Source organism: Anolis carolinensis, chromosome 5 (assembly GCF_035594765.1).
Source record: "Anolis carolinensis isolate JA03-04 chromosome 5, rAnoCar3.1.pri, whole genome shotgun sequence".
Lineage (NCBI taxonomy): Eukaryota > Metazoa > Chordata > Lepidosauria > Squamata > Dactyloidae > Anolis > Anolis carolinensis.
Genome location: NC_085845.1, coordinates 160,251,842 through 160,265,956, shown reverse-complemented (window position 1 = coordinate 160,265,956; position 14,115 = coordinate 160,251,842). Strand labels below are relative to the sequence as shown.

The 14,115-nt window shown below is 38.9% G+C and overlaps 1 protein-coding gene across 1 annotated transcript in view; it reads right to left on the bottom strand.

Annotated features, from left to right (window-relative positions):
• The window catches only part of alx1 (ALX homeobox 1), a 50,753-nt gene that overhangs the window by 9,383 nt on the left and 27,255 nt on the right, over nucleotides 1-14,115 (bottom strand). The window contains exon 3 of the mRNA XM_003221135.4: nucleotides 12,358-12,486. Within this exon, the coding sequence (XP_003221183.1) occupies nucleotides 12,358-12,486 (129 nt within the window). The remainder of the gene's footprint in view (nucleotides 1-12,357; nucleotides 12,487-14,115) is intronic.

Here is a 14,115-nt window from a genome sequence, read left to right as displayed (position 1 = left end):
ATAAGGAATTTATGATCTGAGCAATACGTAACAAATGGAATGGGGTTAAAACATTAAGCACACAAGAAGTAGAGGAAATAATTAGGTTTTCATGGCTGAGCAGAGATTCGAACCCGCATCTCCAGAATGGTAGTCCAACTCTAAGACCAAGCTGGACACTGAAAATGGCTTGAACCTTTGCCCTGATTCAAAGTGCTTTGTTCTTCATGTTTAAAATAACACATCTTTTTCATCTCTCCTATTTAATAATCATCCAGCAAGCATATCTAAATCAGTTTTACACTTTGTGGTACTTTGACCATCTTTATCAATCCTGAAATGCTCCAATACTGCAGTGGAGCCCTCCTTAAATGACAGACAAGTTATGCTAGTATCCTTGATATGTAGTATAGGAGCATATTTAAGGTTGCTCTGAAATCATCATGCATTCATGTAAACAACTTACTGCCCCACTGTTTGTGGAGACACATGCATAATTACATCAATGTAGCTGCTGGCCTATGTGTCTTAAGGATGACCACAGCCAAAGCCAACCCAAGATGCTTTTCTGCAAGACGCAATGATGATTGTTCTTGTGTGTCCTTAAGTCATTTTTGATTTATGGTGATGCTAAAGTGACTTAACCATGGGGTTTTATTGGAAGTACTGGTTCAGAGGCAGACTTCTTTGTCTTCCTCTGAAGCTATTTGACTAATCCTTGTTTCCATGACACCCCAAATGTTCAAAATCCAATTATCACAGGAACAGAAAGTGGGGTGAAATCTTCTGAATAGGGGCACAGATAGCAAAATAAAGCTATCTTCCTTGTACTATCCCAAACTAATAAAAATATTTTTGGGCTGGTGTTGCACTTACATACAAATTCAATTTAAGAGCGAATCCACCGAAGCAATCTTGTTTGTAGCTTTGGGACTGTATGTGTATATGAGCAATGAAAGAAAAACAAAAATAGGGCATCAGATTTTATCTAGAGTTATTTGTAACATTTGTTGGCAATCAATTGCATAAGATGGTGTTAAGATAAATTAGATGTCCCAAGAAAGTATATACAACCTGTTTCTTCTATGATCATTATCAGTTTTCGCTTCATGTTGTTCTGGATAACTCATCTAAGCAATTATCAATATCCTTTTACTAAACAAGTTATTTTATATATTATACAGAGTGCATTATATATAATAACCCAAAGTATGTAAAGTTTGTGCTTATGTTACCAAGCTTAACCCAATGGTAATATAGGAAATCACAACATTTGATACTCCACAACTGATATTCTACCTCGAGATTTTTTCAAGGCAAATTGTCCAACAATCAAGAGATATTAAAAGCATATGAGGGATAGGTAAAATGTGGATTTGTAAGACTGGATGAAATGAGGAACATGGCAAAGTACAAGAAGTGTGGGTAAATTTTTAAAGAGCATGTAATTCCTGTCACAATACATGCTTGAAGTGCATCCAGACAAATGTTTCCTCCTCATTTGTCCTGAAACTCTAGAATTTAACCACAAAATGAAAATGTTTAAATTGTTTTGGTTAGCGCTAACTAGAAGAGTGTGTTCGCATGTAGGAAAATCTCATTTATTTAATGGGTCTACTCTAGGATTAAGATGGAGTGAAGGTCAATGTCATATAAATAAACTGAATATAAACTTACCCAAGTTTCATTGTGTGAAAATCTAAGACATATTTTTTATAATGAAGAGTCACAATATGAAGCAGATCAAGAAGTGCTTGGCTCAAGAACTAAATTGAAAAATTGTGGTGCTTTTTCACAATCCTCCCTGAAAGCCATCTTTTATTTTATTTCAGATAGCAACCACCTTTTTCAAGTGGATGGATACTTAACAAGATGTACACTATAAGTGTGTTAAAAACCCAAAATAAAACAAAAAACCAAAACCAAACACAAAATGTAATCTCTATCTTGGAATTGAAAATACAAGTAGCCCCTGTTTTACAATAAGTAGAAAAATATTGCTGCCACTTCTGGAATATATGAAGAAAGGAAGACAGTATTCAAATGAAAAAAATATTTTTTCCTGTTTAAATCTTCTGTGATCTCTGCAATGTATAAAAGGCAATTCAGGGATATTCTGAATAAGCCTATACATAGATCCCATCTCTGGTTTCTGTTAACATCACAGACATCTTGAGTTTTGCTCTTGTGGTTACCACAAAATCACCAAAGAATCCTTCAATATATTGCCTCACTATAGTGCGTATTTGTGTGTATGCAAAAGTTGCAACTGGCTGAAACGGTTCATTAATCAAGTATAATTGTAGCTGACTAATAGTCTGGGGAAACCTAATCTACAAGGGTAAACTTTTATCCATGAGGCATAATATGAAGGCCAGATACATAGGTTGGATACTATTATTATGGATGAAAGGGAATGAGGCAGAAGACATTAAAGACTGTCCATTTCTGGTATGATTGCTTTTCTTCTTAAGTATGTTTTCATCCCCCTTATTTTAAAAAAAATCACGGATGAGACAGAATACTCCAGTAACAAGTACATTAGTTTATATGCATTTGTATACTTATTCAATAAAAGAAAGAATGTCAGTCCATATAAAGGTTTACTTCCAGCTTTGTTAAATAGGATTTTTAAATATTAAAGTGTTTGATGGGAAGGGGAGGCAATGGGCTATTTAAAAAATAACTTTCCACTCCTGAAAGCTTCCAGAAGAGCAAATTTGCCCCAGAAAAGGGACAGTCCAGAGGAGTTTGGAAATTTGGGAGATACAAATGTACTTATGAATTCACCATTCCAATAAAAGCAATCATATCAGAATATGTTGAGACATGTCTCGTTTTCTTCTGTGAATTCAGCTGGATCATTATTTCATTTCAAAGACTAACTTTCTATAGTTGGCATTCTTCACATACTTTAGACATTCAGACCCCCCCCCCCCAATACAGGAAACCTGGGGGTTCTATCCTGTATGTCAGTGGTTCCCAACCTCCAGGTGTTTCGGACTTCAGCTTCCACAATTCCTAACAGCTGGTAAGCTGACTGGTATTTCTGATAGTTGATGCCCAAAACAACTGGAGGACCAAAGGTTGGGAACCACTGCTGTATATAGTTGTAAGTAATATATATGTTAACATGGAGCCAACATGGTGACGTGATCTGGTTGTGGGTCTAAGATTCTAGGAGACCAGGATTCAAAACCCTGTTTGGCCATAAAGCCCTATTGGGTGGCCTTGGGTAATTCAAATTATCTCAGCCTCAGAAAAAAGCAATGGCAAACAACTTCAGAAATGACTGGAAAGTACACAACAAGAACAACAATTATATCAAACCTGTGTTTCAGGGCCCTATCATTCCACATTGTTATAATTCAATTATTTCTCTTCAAGGGCCCATCCACACAGGGCCCAAAATGTGGGCCCTCTCAGACTTTACCTGAGGCATCCAAATGACATCTCAGGTAAAAGTGAATTAATTCAGGACAAAGCAGGAAAACACTATTTTGTCCCGAATTAATTAGGTACTGGATTAGACCCAGGTCTTCCTGAAAGACCCGGGTCTAATCCAGTATGGACCTTGCCTGGACTGCTCCTTCGGTAGTCCTGAATCAGCCCAGGAAACCCCAAGGGCTCCAACCTCCTACCTAGAACCCCCTCCCCCCAAAAAGACTTTAAAAATAGAATAATGTACCCAGTCACCATTACACTGCCAGCAGTCTCTTGGCATGTAGAAATGACACACCAGTAGAAGTGGGGTGAGGACCAAAATCACTCCCCCCATTCTCCTGACGCATCATTTATGTAGATGTAGGCCAGAAGACCTCCGGCAACAGTGTAATGGTAGCTGAGTAAGAGGTTCTATTTTTTGAAGGCTCTTGGGAAGGTGGTTTGAGTGTCTCGGTGCCCTTCCGGAAGGTTCCTGTAGGGCATCTAGACATCCACCACAGATAGGGAAGGCTTTGGGAGCCAGTGTTCCACCCAGACCCATGTTTTTAAACCTGGGTCAGTGCAGACTTTGCTGCTTTCTGGAACTGGCCTAAATGTCATGACACCATTCTATGGAATCGTAGAGTTTGTAGTTGATAAGGAGGGAAGGCTCTGTGGTTAGAAATTCTAATTCCCCCTTCCTAAACAACAAATCCCAGAATCCCATATGATGTTTTGGGGACAAGGAAAGAGCCTCTTCAAAGACTGAGTAAATACAGTCGGGCATCCCCTGGGCAACGTTTCTTTTAAACGGTTATCAGCCTCCTCCCAGTAGACTTAAATCATGGAAAAGTTTCATGAGAACCAGCAACTACAAGTATATCCCTGTGGGCAGCAAAATGAGGCAATTCCAACTGGATGGCCCCCCATGAGGAGTCTTTCTCCAGGGGCAAACCAAGAACAGGCTACTTGAAAGTCCCTGAACAGACTCAGAAGTGTTGGCAGATCAAAAGACAACCTGGCAAAATGGTACTACCATTGTGTGACTATGGAGCAGAACAAACAACTCAGCACCTGTATGTTTGCCCACAATGCCCTGCCTTATGAACAGAGGAAGAACTGTTTAAAGCTACAGACAATGCGGTCACTGTTGCCCATTTCTGGTCTAAAATTATTTAGCTGCTAGTGCTCTTTTTATTTTATCAGTTTTATACTTATCTATTTATGCAATGCTTTTGACATGAAATAAATAAAATATAATGTTTCCAAAGCAGTGAAAGTGGAATGATAGCATTATATCAGTGCAGTGTGATAGAGCTCTGAATTATACTTTTGTTAAGATTTTCCTCAAACTAGTTCATTCAAGATGTGCATAACTACAGCTTGCAACATTAACAATCAAGACAGCTATGCTACTGATGATCAGATTCAGTTCAAGTTTATTAGAAACTATAACTGCGAGATAAATCAGCCCTATTGCTTCTGTGTCTTGCTCATTCAAGGGTTATGCTAATAGGTACATATTCTTAAAGGAAAACATTATAAATTGTATCACCAAACAAAGGCTACACAGGCATGGTGTACGAATCAGAATTAATGGTTCTTAGAAGGACTTGGAGTCTCCATGGTTATTTGTCAGCTGCATGCAGAACAAAAACATATTTTAGTCAAATGCCATGTGGTGCATAATACATACCATATGGAGTATTTAATTTGAACATCTAACTCTGATTACTGCTAATGGAAGTTCCCCCACAACGTGCTATGGTCATAAAGGAATTCAGTGAGGAATTAAGATGAGAGGTTTAACAAAGATCATGTGCATATTTATATATTTCATTGCATCTTTGTTTTAGGAAATAGAATCAGGCACTCTAAAAGTTTCCCACTGTCGGAAAGGATGTGATAGCTGAAACATATTTGCTAGTCTTTGTGATTCAAAACTAGCTATTCTATTTCGTTCCATTTTAATGGAATGCCACATTCTTGGCATGTTCTTTTTTTTTTTAACTTGCTTTTACACCTCTGTTCAGTCATTTAGAAAAAGAATGAGATGGAAACTGCTGAATTCCCAACTCCCTGAAGTGACTCATCAAATTCGAGTGCCTTTTAAGCAAAGTGAAGCCTTTCTAAAGATGGCAGAGTATAGGGGGGAAATCATGAACTCACACACCACCTTGAGATGACCACGACCCTGCTGTTTGTCACTGCTGGAAAACAGCCAGAAGGGTTCTCCAGTGTGGATCCCTGGTGAGCACAGGTGAACCACATTAATTGCTTCCTGATATGACAATCCTGCAGCAGAAAAATGACCAGAGCTACAGGAAAGAAATGAACGTAGATGGCCAGAGCCTTGTTGTTGTGTACCTTTAAGCCATTTCCTATCATGGGGCTTTCTGGGGATGAGAGTGTGTGACTCACCTGAGGTCACCAAGTAGGTTTCCATGGCAGAGGTCAGAATTTAATCTTGATTTCCAGAGACGAATTTTAATATTTAAACCACTATATCATCCTGACTCTGAGCCTAGCAAGTCCCAAATAACATTTTTCTGAGGGTTCCACTTTACTCTCAATGTCTCACCAGGGAAGGACTATTGAAACCGAATGATTTGGGATGAAATAAAAGATGAAAACTTAGTCAGAGTATGGGCAAGGGAGAAGGTGGAAGTTTCTGTTCTCCTATATGAAGTAGTGAGACATGTTATATACATCCCCAAATGCAAACCAAAAGTAAATATAATTCCCAAATATATAGCTTTGGCTCTTCTGCTCTTTTTAGGATGAGTACCTGGGTTAGTATATTTTTAAAACAAAACCACATGCTACAGGATGATTTTTTTCAAAATCGAATAAAGGGTTTTCAGTTAAAAAGAAATAGGAGAGTTGGCAGAGGTTGACGCCCCAAAGCCTAACCAAGTTTACATGTACCTTGTAGGCCGTGTAATTAACATCACAACCCTGAATTCTGCTATACAGTATACCGATGCAGTTGAAGAATTCAAATGCAACACAATGCCTTCAGAAACACAATACTCTAACACAATTGCACTGTCCGATCTTGGCCAACTCAAAATGGACCTACATGAGGATCTGCTGCAAGGAACATCACACTGATATTCTGTTGGACCTCTATGTCTGACCTGAACCCCACTAAATACTAACAAGAATGTCCTGATGCAATGGACCACCTCAAAAGATGTAAGACTCTTTTTTTAGTGGCTGACTACCCAACCATTTATCAGAGATAGTGTAGTAAAAGATTCCCTGCATCTGAATGGATTATCTCTGAGATACCTGCAGCTCTATTACATTTCATTCCTGTTGTTATTTTGGTATACCATGGTATACCACAATCTAGAATACTTGACCAGGGCTGAAGAGAAATTGTTAAACCTTATAAAAACCATTTCAGAAGGGAAAATATACTTCATATTTATAATTATAAACCACTACAATTAATTGAAAATAAAAATTTGTTCAACTTTCATATATATATATATATATATATATATATATATATATATATATATATATATAATTGGTAAGTAAAATAGTATATAACAATTACACAAAAGTATAATTAGTATAAAGTATAATAAGTATAAAGTAAGATCACACATTCCTTTTGAAATTTCCACATGCAATGTCATTTCTCATGTTAGAAAGAAGGTCAGGGAAGAATAGTATGTAATGGGCACACTTGGTTGAATTGGCTTACAAGGATCATTATGAAGCAAAGGAACAAGGAGTTATCCATTTAAAGCACTAGGATGTACTGATCACGTCATTTGCCACTTCATTCTTCAGTTCCTAATGTCCTCTCTGAGCTTAGCTACAATCTTCACAGTAGTCGGGGAATAAAGTTCTAGTTATGACCTATCTCAGCTGTAATCTAAAATATTTTAGAGAAGCTTGGTCTTGCATACGCAATGTAGTTATTAATAGTCATGTGCGCGAAATTCATTCCTACCATTTTTCCTATTTCTTTCATGTCTTTCGTTTATTCGGAAGCACGAAACAGGAAACCCCCTTTTGACATGGAAATCTGCTTGACACGAAAGTTTGCTTTCATGTTGAGCTGAAATTGCCTCCTAGCCTGCATGTAGGCAGGCCTGCAGCTAGGCTACAGGCGAGCTCCAGGCCTGTTTGCCGGCCCCGCTACACACACACTCTCCGAAATTGTGGGGGCATGTTTGGTGGCTGGCGGGGCCTGCAGGCAAGCTCCAGGTCTGCCTGCAGGCTACGTCACACACACACACACTGAGAGTGTGGCAGAGTGTGTCTGGCAGCTGTCAAGGTGTACAGGCAGGCCAGGAGCACGCCTGCAGCTGAACACCATACTCTAGAGGAGCAACAACAGGTGACGGCAGATAAGAAGAATGCCAGGAAGGGGAGGCAGTGGGTGGGAAGCCCCCCCCCCTCCAAATGGTCTGAATTTTGGGGCCCTGATCCGAAAATAATCCTGATTTCAGAAGGCTCTTGTAAACGGATCAGGGCCCCAAATGAAAGCCAGGACACAAAACGGGCCAAGGTTTACTCCAAAAGCAAATGACTAGTCATTAATTCTACGATAGTCTTGGTTCTGGTAGAGCCAAAGATTGCTGGAAATGGTTTGTTGACATAGATCCACACAGCTGCCTATCTGGGACTTTCTTTCTGTCCTGCAATATTTATCATTGCACTTTAAGATTTGCCACTGCAGCCATGTAGATTGGAGAGGGGGGGGGGAGAGAGATCATGTCCATTCATATGCAAAATCTTTTAAGAGCCTACACACAATCATGTACAGTAGAGTCTCACTTATCCAAGCCTCACTTATCCAAGCCTCTGGATAATCCAAGCCATTTTTGTAGTCAATGTTTTCAATATATCATGATATTTTGGTGCTAAATTCATAAATACAGTAATTACAACATAACATTACTGCATATTGAACTACTTTTTCTGTCAAATTTGTTGTATAACATGATGTTTTGGTGCTTAATTTGTAAAATCATAACCTAATTTGATGTTTAATAGGCTTTTCCTTAATCCCTCCTTATTATCCAAGTTATTCACTTATCCAAGCTTCTGCCGGCCCGTTTAGCTTGGATAAGTGAGACTCTACTGTATGTTCTTTAAAATGTAAGAATTTTAGACTCATAACATAGGCTAAGAAGGGTCAGTCCTTGGTATGGGAAACCACCAATGAAGACCATGTGCTATACCTTTTATTTCAGAGGAAGCAAAACAATCTCTGAGTATTCCTGGCAGAAGAAAATCCTATGAAATTAATGGGCTCACCATAAAATGATATGAAGATGCATACACCCACACAATGCGCATTAACATCAAAAAAATGGAAACAATTAAAAAATTAGAGCACAGGATTAATAATATTATTATGCCATAATAAATTAGGTGCCATGGAATTCATTACTTGCTTTTCTGAAAAATACTATTCCCTCTGGAAGTGCTATAATGGGAGAGGCAAGAGGCATGAAAAGAAACAGAAGCATAAAAGATAAGAAGAGCAAGCAACTGAGCCTGAAAGAAAAGGTTGAGGTCAGGACACAAAGAAAAAGGTGAAGACAGAGAATACACAACCTGCTTTATCTTCCTTTAAAGGAGTCACCCACTCATCCAGTCCTGATTTATCCCACTTCTGCAGCTGATTTTACCAGTATCCCCATTACTTTCACGTCTTCCCATTTTCCCTATTTCTCCTCAGCTCCAATAGCTGTAAATGGAGTCAAAAGTGCAAAAGACCTTCATCCCATTAACTAACCAAGGGTGAGAGGAAAGGTAAGTATGGGATCTTGTTCTCAGGAGGCTTAGGCAAAAGCAAAATGCTGCCGCCTTTTTTAGTTTCTGTGTACTTCCTCAAATAAAAAGCCAGCTTGATCATACTCTGATTTTGCTTAGCTTCATGTGTCCTGGTTTTCACCTGTGAAACTTTAGTGGGTATGCGAACCTGTTCCAAGTAAAGAGTGATCAGTTCCATGTGCAGCTAGTGTGTCATGAAGCCCTAGCTTTTGAAATATTTTGAAAGGATTCATTTAAAAAGAATCCACTATATTGACTGGAGTTAACTCATCCAGTCAGTCATAGGTCAATCTCATATATAAGTCGAGGGCATGTCTGTGGGCCAAAATTATGGATTTTGATATGACCCGTAGATATGTCAAAAGTCATGGAGAGTGGAAATTATCAATGCCAGCTGCCTCTGGACCCTGGCAACATTTTCCCACTCAGATATTTTAAAAGGCCAAAAGCAGCACCACAGTGGAGAGAGTAAAGGTGTTGGTGCTCCTTTTAGGTCCTCCAGTATGAACTAAGCTCTTGTCTTTTGTTATTCTATTCAGAGTAGGGAGTGGTTTCTTTTTTGATAACAGTTAAGGTACAGTATTTATACTGACCTATGGAGAAGTCAATTCAGTTTTTGTGGGGTTGATTTTTTGACTAACATTTCTAGACTTATACATGAGTATATAGGGTAATTGACATCATATCGGAGGTATGCAGACATACTCATTCTCCTTCCCTATATGCATGGAATGGGACACACTCCTGCATCATTTGCAGCATTAGTATAACAACAGCTTACATACAGTACATGGATAGACTTAGAAGCCCTAGGTATGCAAAGTAGCATTGTGTATGTTCCTTTCATGTAGACATCCAATGAGAAGACATTAGGAAAGTGGAACCAACAGGAATTGAGTCATATCCTATTGCACACTCGGCATGATAGCTTTCCACATGCTGAAGGTCCCTAGATGTTTTGGATTACATTACTTATTAGTTTAAATCAGAATGGTTAATGGCTGTGGCTGATGAGAGTCATATTCTAAAATATTTGGAAGATACCAGGTTAGAGGGATACAAAAAAATCATCTGCCATTATCATAAACCCAGTACTTTGTATCATACAGTTAATCAAATACAGGCAATCAGTAATGAGCAGGTAATCAATCCCACTCAGTTAATCACTGATAGGCAGATGTGTCGCTTTTTTTTCAATTGGAGCTTGAAATGTTTTGCTTGAAAGCAGATTTCATTTATCTCCTATTTCCAGAAATGCAACTATTCTAGATAATACATGTTAGTTTTACAACAGCAGAACAATGGCAAACTGAAACTCTGTTTCAGCAGCAGGATAACTAGCTTTCACTAAATTTAATGATGTGTGAAAGGAACCTTCTCCCAGAAATATCTGCTAAATTGTCCAAACAGGAAAATGGTGAATCCGCCAGAAAACAGTTAACGCCTGCCATTTTACTTGGAAGCCAACTTTATGAAACTGGAAGGAGTTGAAAGAATTTCCTTCCAATTTTCTCTTCAGTTTTCACATAACATTCCAACAGCTAATTATTTGTCTTTGTAAACACTTAGCTGCTCTGATTACAATACTTTCTGACATTTGTGAATGGCAAACAAAATTAATTAAAAACTCCAAAATGTGTTTCAGAAAAAATAAAATTACACAATTAATGGCTACTCGCAGAATGGAATAAAAAGAAAACAGATGGTTGGCTGTAATTACTGTTTTTATAGAATTCTTATTCAAGCAGGGGACAGATTGCCATAAAAGAGCCCTCAAAATACTGCCGTATCATGCAACACAAGGTTAGATTTCTTCTAATTGTTAACAAATGTATTGAATCCAAAGATAAAAAGTATAGGATGGTTTGACCAAAAAAAAAGGAAAACATTTACTAGCTTATTGGCAATTCTCAAGGTGCTCGTTCATTCAGAAATTTTGTGTAAAATGCCTTATATGTATTGTAATTGTTATCATATTTAGAAGCTAGGAGGCAGTAATTCTAATCCTAAAACTTCTCTCAAGCAAAAGATCCCACATAGACATGGAGGTTTACTACTACAGTAGAGTCTCACTTATACAACGTTCTGGATTATCCAACACATTTTTGTAGACAATGTTTTCAATACATCATGATATTTTGGTGCTAAATTCATAAATACAGTAATTACTACATAGAATTACTGTGTATTGAACTACTTTTTCTGTCAAATTTGTTGTATAACGTGATGTTTTGGTGCTTAATTTGTAAAATCATAACCTAATTTGATGTTTAATAGGCTTTTCCTTAATGCCTCCTTATTATCCAACATATTCGCTTATCTAACATTCTGCCGGCCCGTTTATGTTGGATAAACGAGACTCTACTGTATATTGGGACTCTCATCTCTGTTGCAGATGAATGTGGATGAAAGATCTTCAGGCACTGATAGAAAGTCTGTACGATATGACCTCCATATCAACAGAGCCAATTCAGGCAGTTTCAGAGCCATGGTTTCACTTATTTACTACAGTTAAAAACTACACCCTCTTCTCCGTTGTTCATCCCCCACTTGTATCAGTGGTTTTGTTTATTCACACAAAGTCTGAGAACGTATCCCCTGAAGATATGGGAATCATACTGAACTGAGTTTATACACTTTGTGCCTCTTCAGGCTTTATGAAACTATATGGAATAAATGAGGAGAGTAAAGCTCACTGGTTCTGTGTGATGTGGCACTCGTTCTGTCATCTTCCACAAAACAGAGAGCAGCTTACTAAAGAGGACACTTTTCTCCATCAATGGCAGTTTTCTGTGCGATTTGGAAGGTGAAATTTCCAGTATTTCAGTTTACAGAGAAGTGAATTTTCAAAGAAAATTGAGTAAGTGCCCTTTCATTCTACACATTTCTAGCACTATGATTCCATTCTGACTTTTGCTTGGTGGCCCGAGGACTTCTCTGGTATACAAGCCAGTTGCTGCTGGTCCCTGGTGAGTTTCCAAGAACTCAGTGGCATTTGGAAGGGAAATGGCATCACACACACAGAGACAGAAGTCAGATGGTTTGAGAGGCATAAGTGAGAACTGTGGTGCCTACAAATGAAATGCAACTAGGAAGTGGGGTATGTGTGGGGTCTTTGTATACAGGGAAAGAACCAACATTTAGAAATACCTGTGGATAGTTATCAGTCCTTGGTAGAACAGATATATCATAGGTGGCAGCAAAGTGGCTTTTTGCTTGTTGGATTTGCCCATATCGCTCTCTTTTTCTCCACTTTGCTCTTCGGTTTTGGAACCAGACCTACATCAGAGAAGAAAACAATTAGATAATCCAGGTGAATTATCTCCCTCAGATCTTTCACATTTTCCTAAATGTACCAAAGGTCCCTTTCTGAAATGCTTCACAGTAGGACAGCTAGCTAAAAGAATTTTCAGAGAAGTTTGATCACAGCTACACAATTCATTCCCCTTGCTACCCAACAACCCTCAAATCAGAAAATATGTTAGAATGGTCATAAGACCCTTCCACCTGGAGAAGGAATTGGTGAAAGGACCCAAGCAAAAGACAGTATTCCTCCAACTATTGTTGAACTACCATTTCCATCATTCCCCTTTACCAGTTATGCTTAGGCTGCTGGGAGCTGCAGTCAAATAACATTTATAGCAATGGTTCTTAACATTTGTTCCTCTGGATTTTTGGACTTCAGCTCCCAGAATCCTTGACCATTAGCCGACCTGACTGCAACTTATGGGAGCAGAAATCCAAAACACCTGGAGGAGTAAATGTTAAGAACCATAGGTGTAGAGATCTGTGATCTCTACACCTGTGATCTCTACACCGGGACTCAAAAAGATCTTGTCGTGGGTGTCTACTACAGACCTCCGAGTCAGGATGAAGGACTTGATGAAGCCTTCTGTCAACAGCTGACCAAACAGGCACAAAGAAGAGATATAGTAGTCATGGGCGATTTCAATTATCCCGATATCTGCTGGAAAACAAACTCAGCCAAGAGTACAAAGTCCAACAAATTCCTCACTTGCCTTGCAGATAATTTTATGGTCCAGAAGGTAGAAGAGGCAACAAGGGGATCAGCAACTCTTGATCTAATCTTAACAAATGTGGAAGACCTGATCAATACAGTTGAAGTGGTTGGATCCTTAGGGGCAAGTGACCATGTGCTCCTGCAGTTTGCAATACAAAGGAATGCTGAAACTAAGACAAGTCAAACACGCTTTCTGGACTTTAAGAGAGCTGACTTCCAAAAAATGAAGGAATTACTGAGCGGCATTCCATGGACGTCGATATTAAAAAACAAGGGAGTTAAGGATGGATGGGAGTTTTTCAAAAGTGAAATACTCACGGCGCAAATGCAAACAGTGCCAACAAAGAAGAAAAATAAGACAAGTGCAAAGAAGCCAGAATGGATGTCCAAAGAACTTCTAACTGAGCTAAAGCTCAAAAGTGACATGCACAAGAAGTGGAAAAGGGGAGAAATCACCAAAGAAGAATTCAAACGTATAGCCAACACCTGTAGGGAAAAGGTTCGCAAGGCTAAAGCGCAAAATGAGCTCAGGCTTGCCAGGGACATAAAAAACAACAAAAAAGGCTTTTTTGCTTACGTTGGTAGAAAAAGGAAGAAAAAGGAGGCGATAGGGCCATTGCAAGGAGAAGATGGGGTGATGGCGACAGGGGACAGGGAAAAGGCAGAACTGCTCAATGCCTTCTTTGCCTCGGTCTTCTCAGAAAAAGAAAGCCATCTTCAACCTCAGCAACACGGAATGGACGAAGGATTGGGGGAAATCCAACCCCAAATAGGGAGACACGTTGTCCAGGAACACCTGGCCTCTCTAAACGAATTCAAGTCCCCAGGGCCAGATCAGCTACACCCAAGAGTACTGAAGAAACTAGCGGAAGTTATTTCAGAACCAC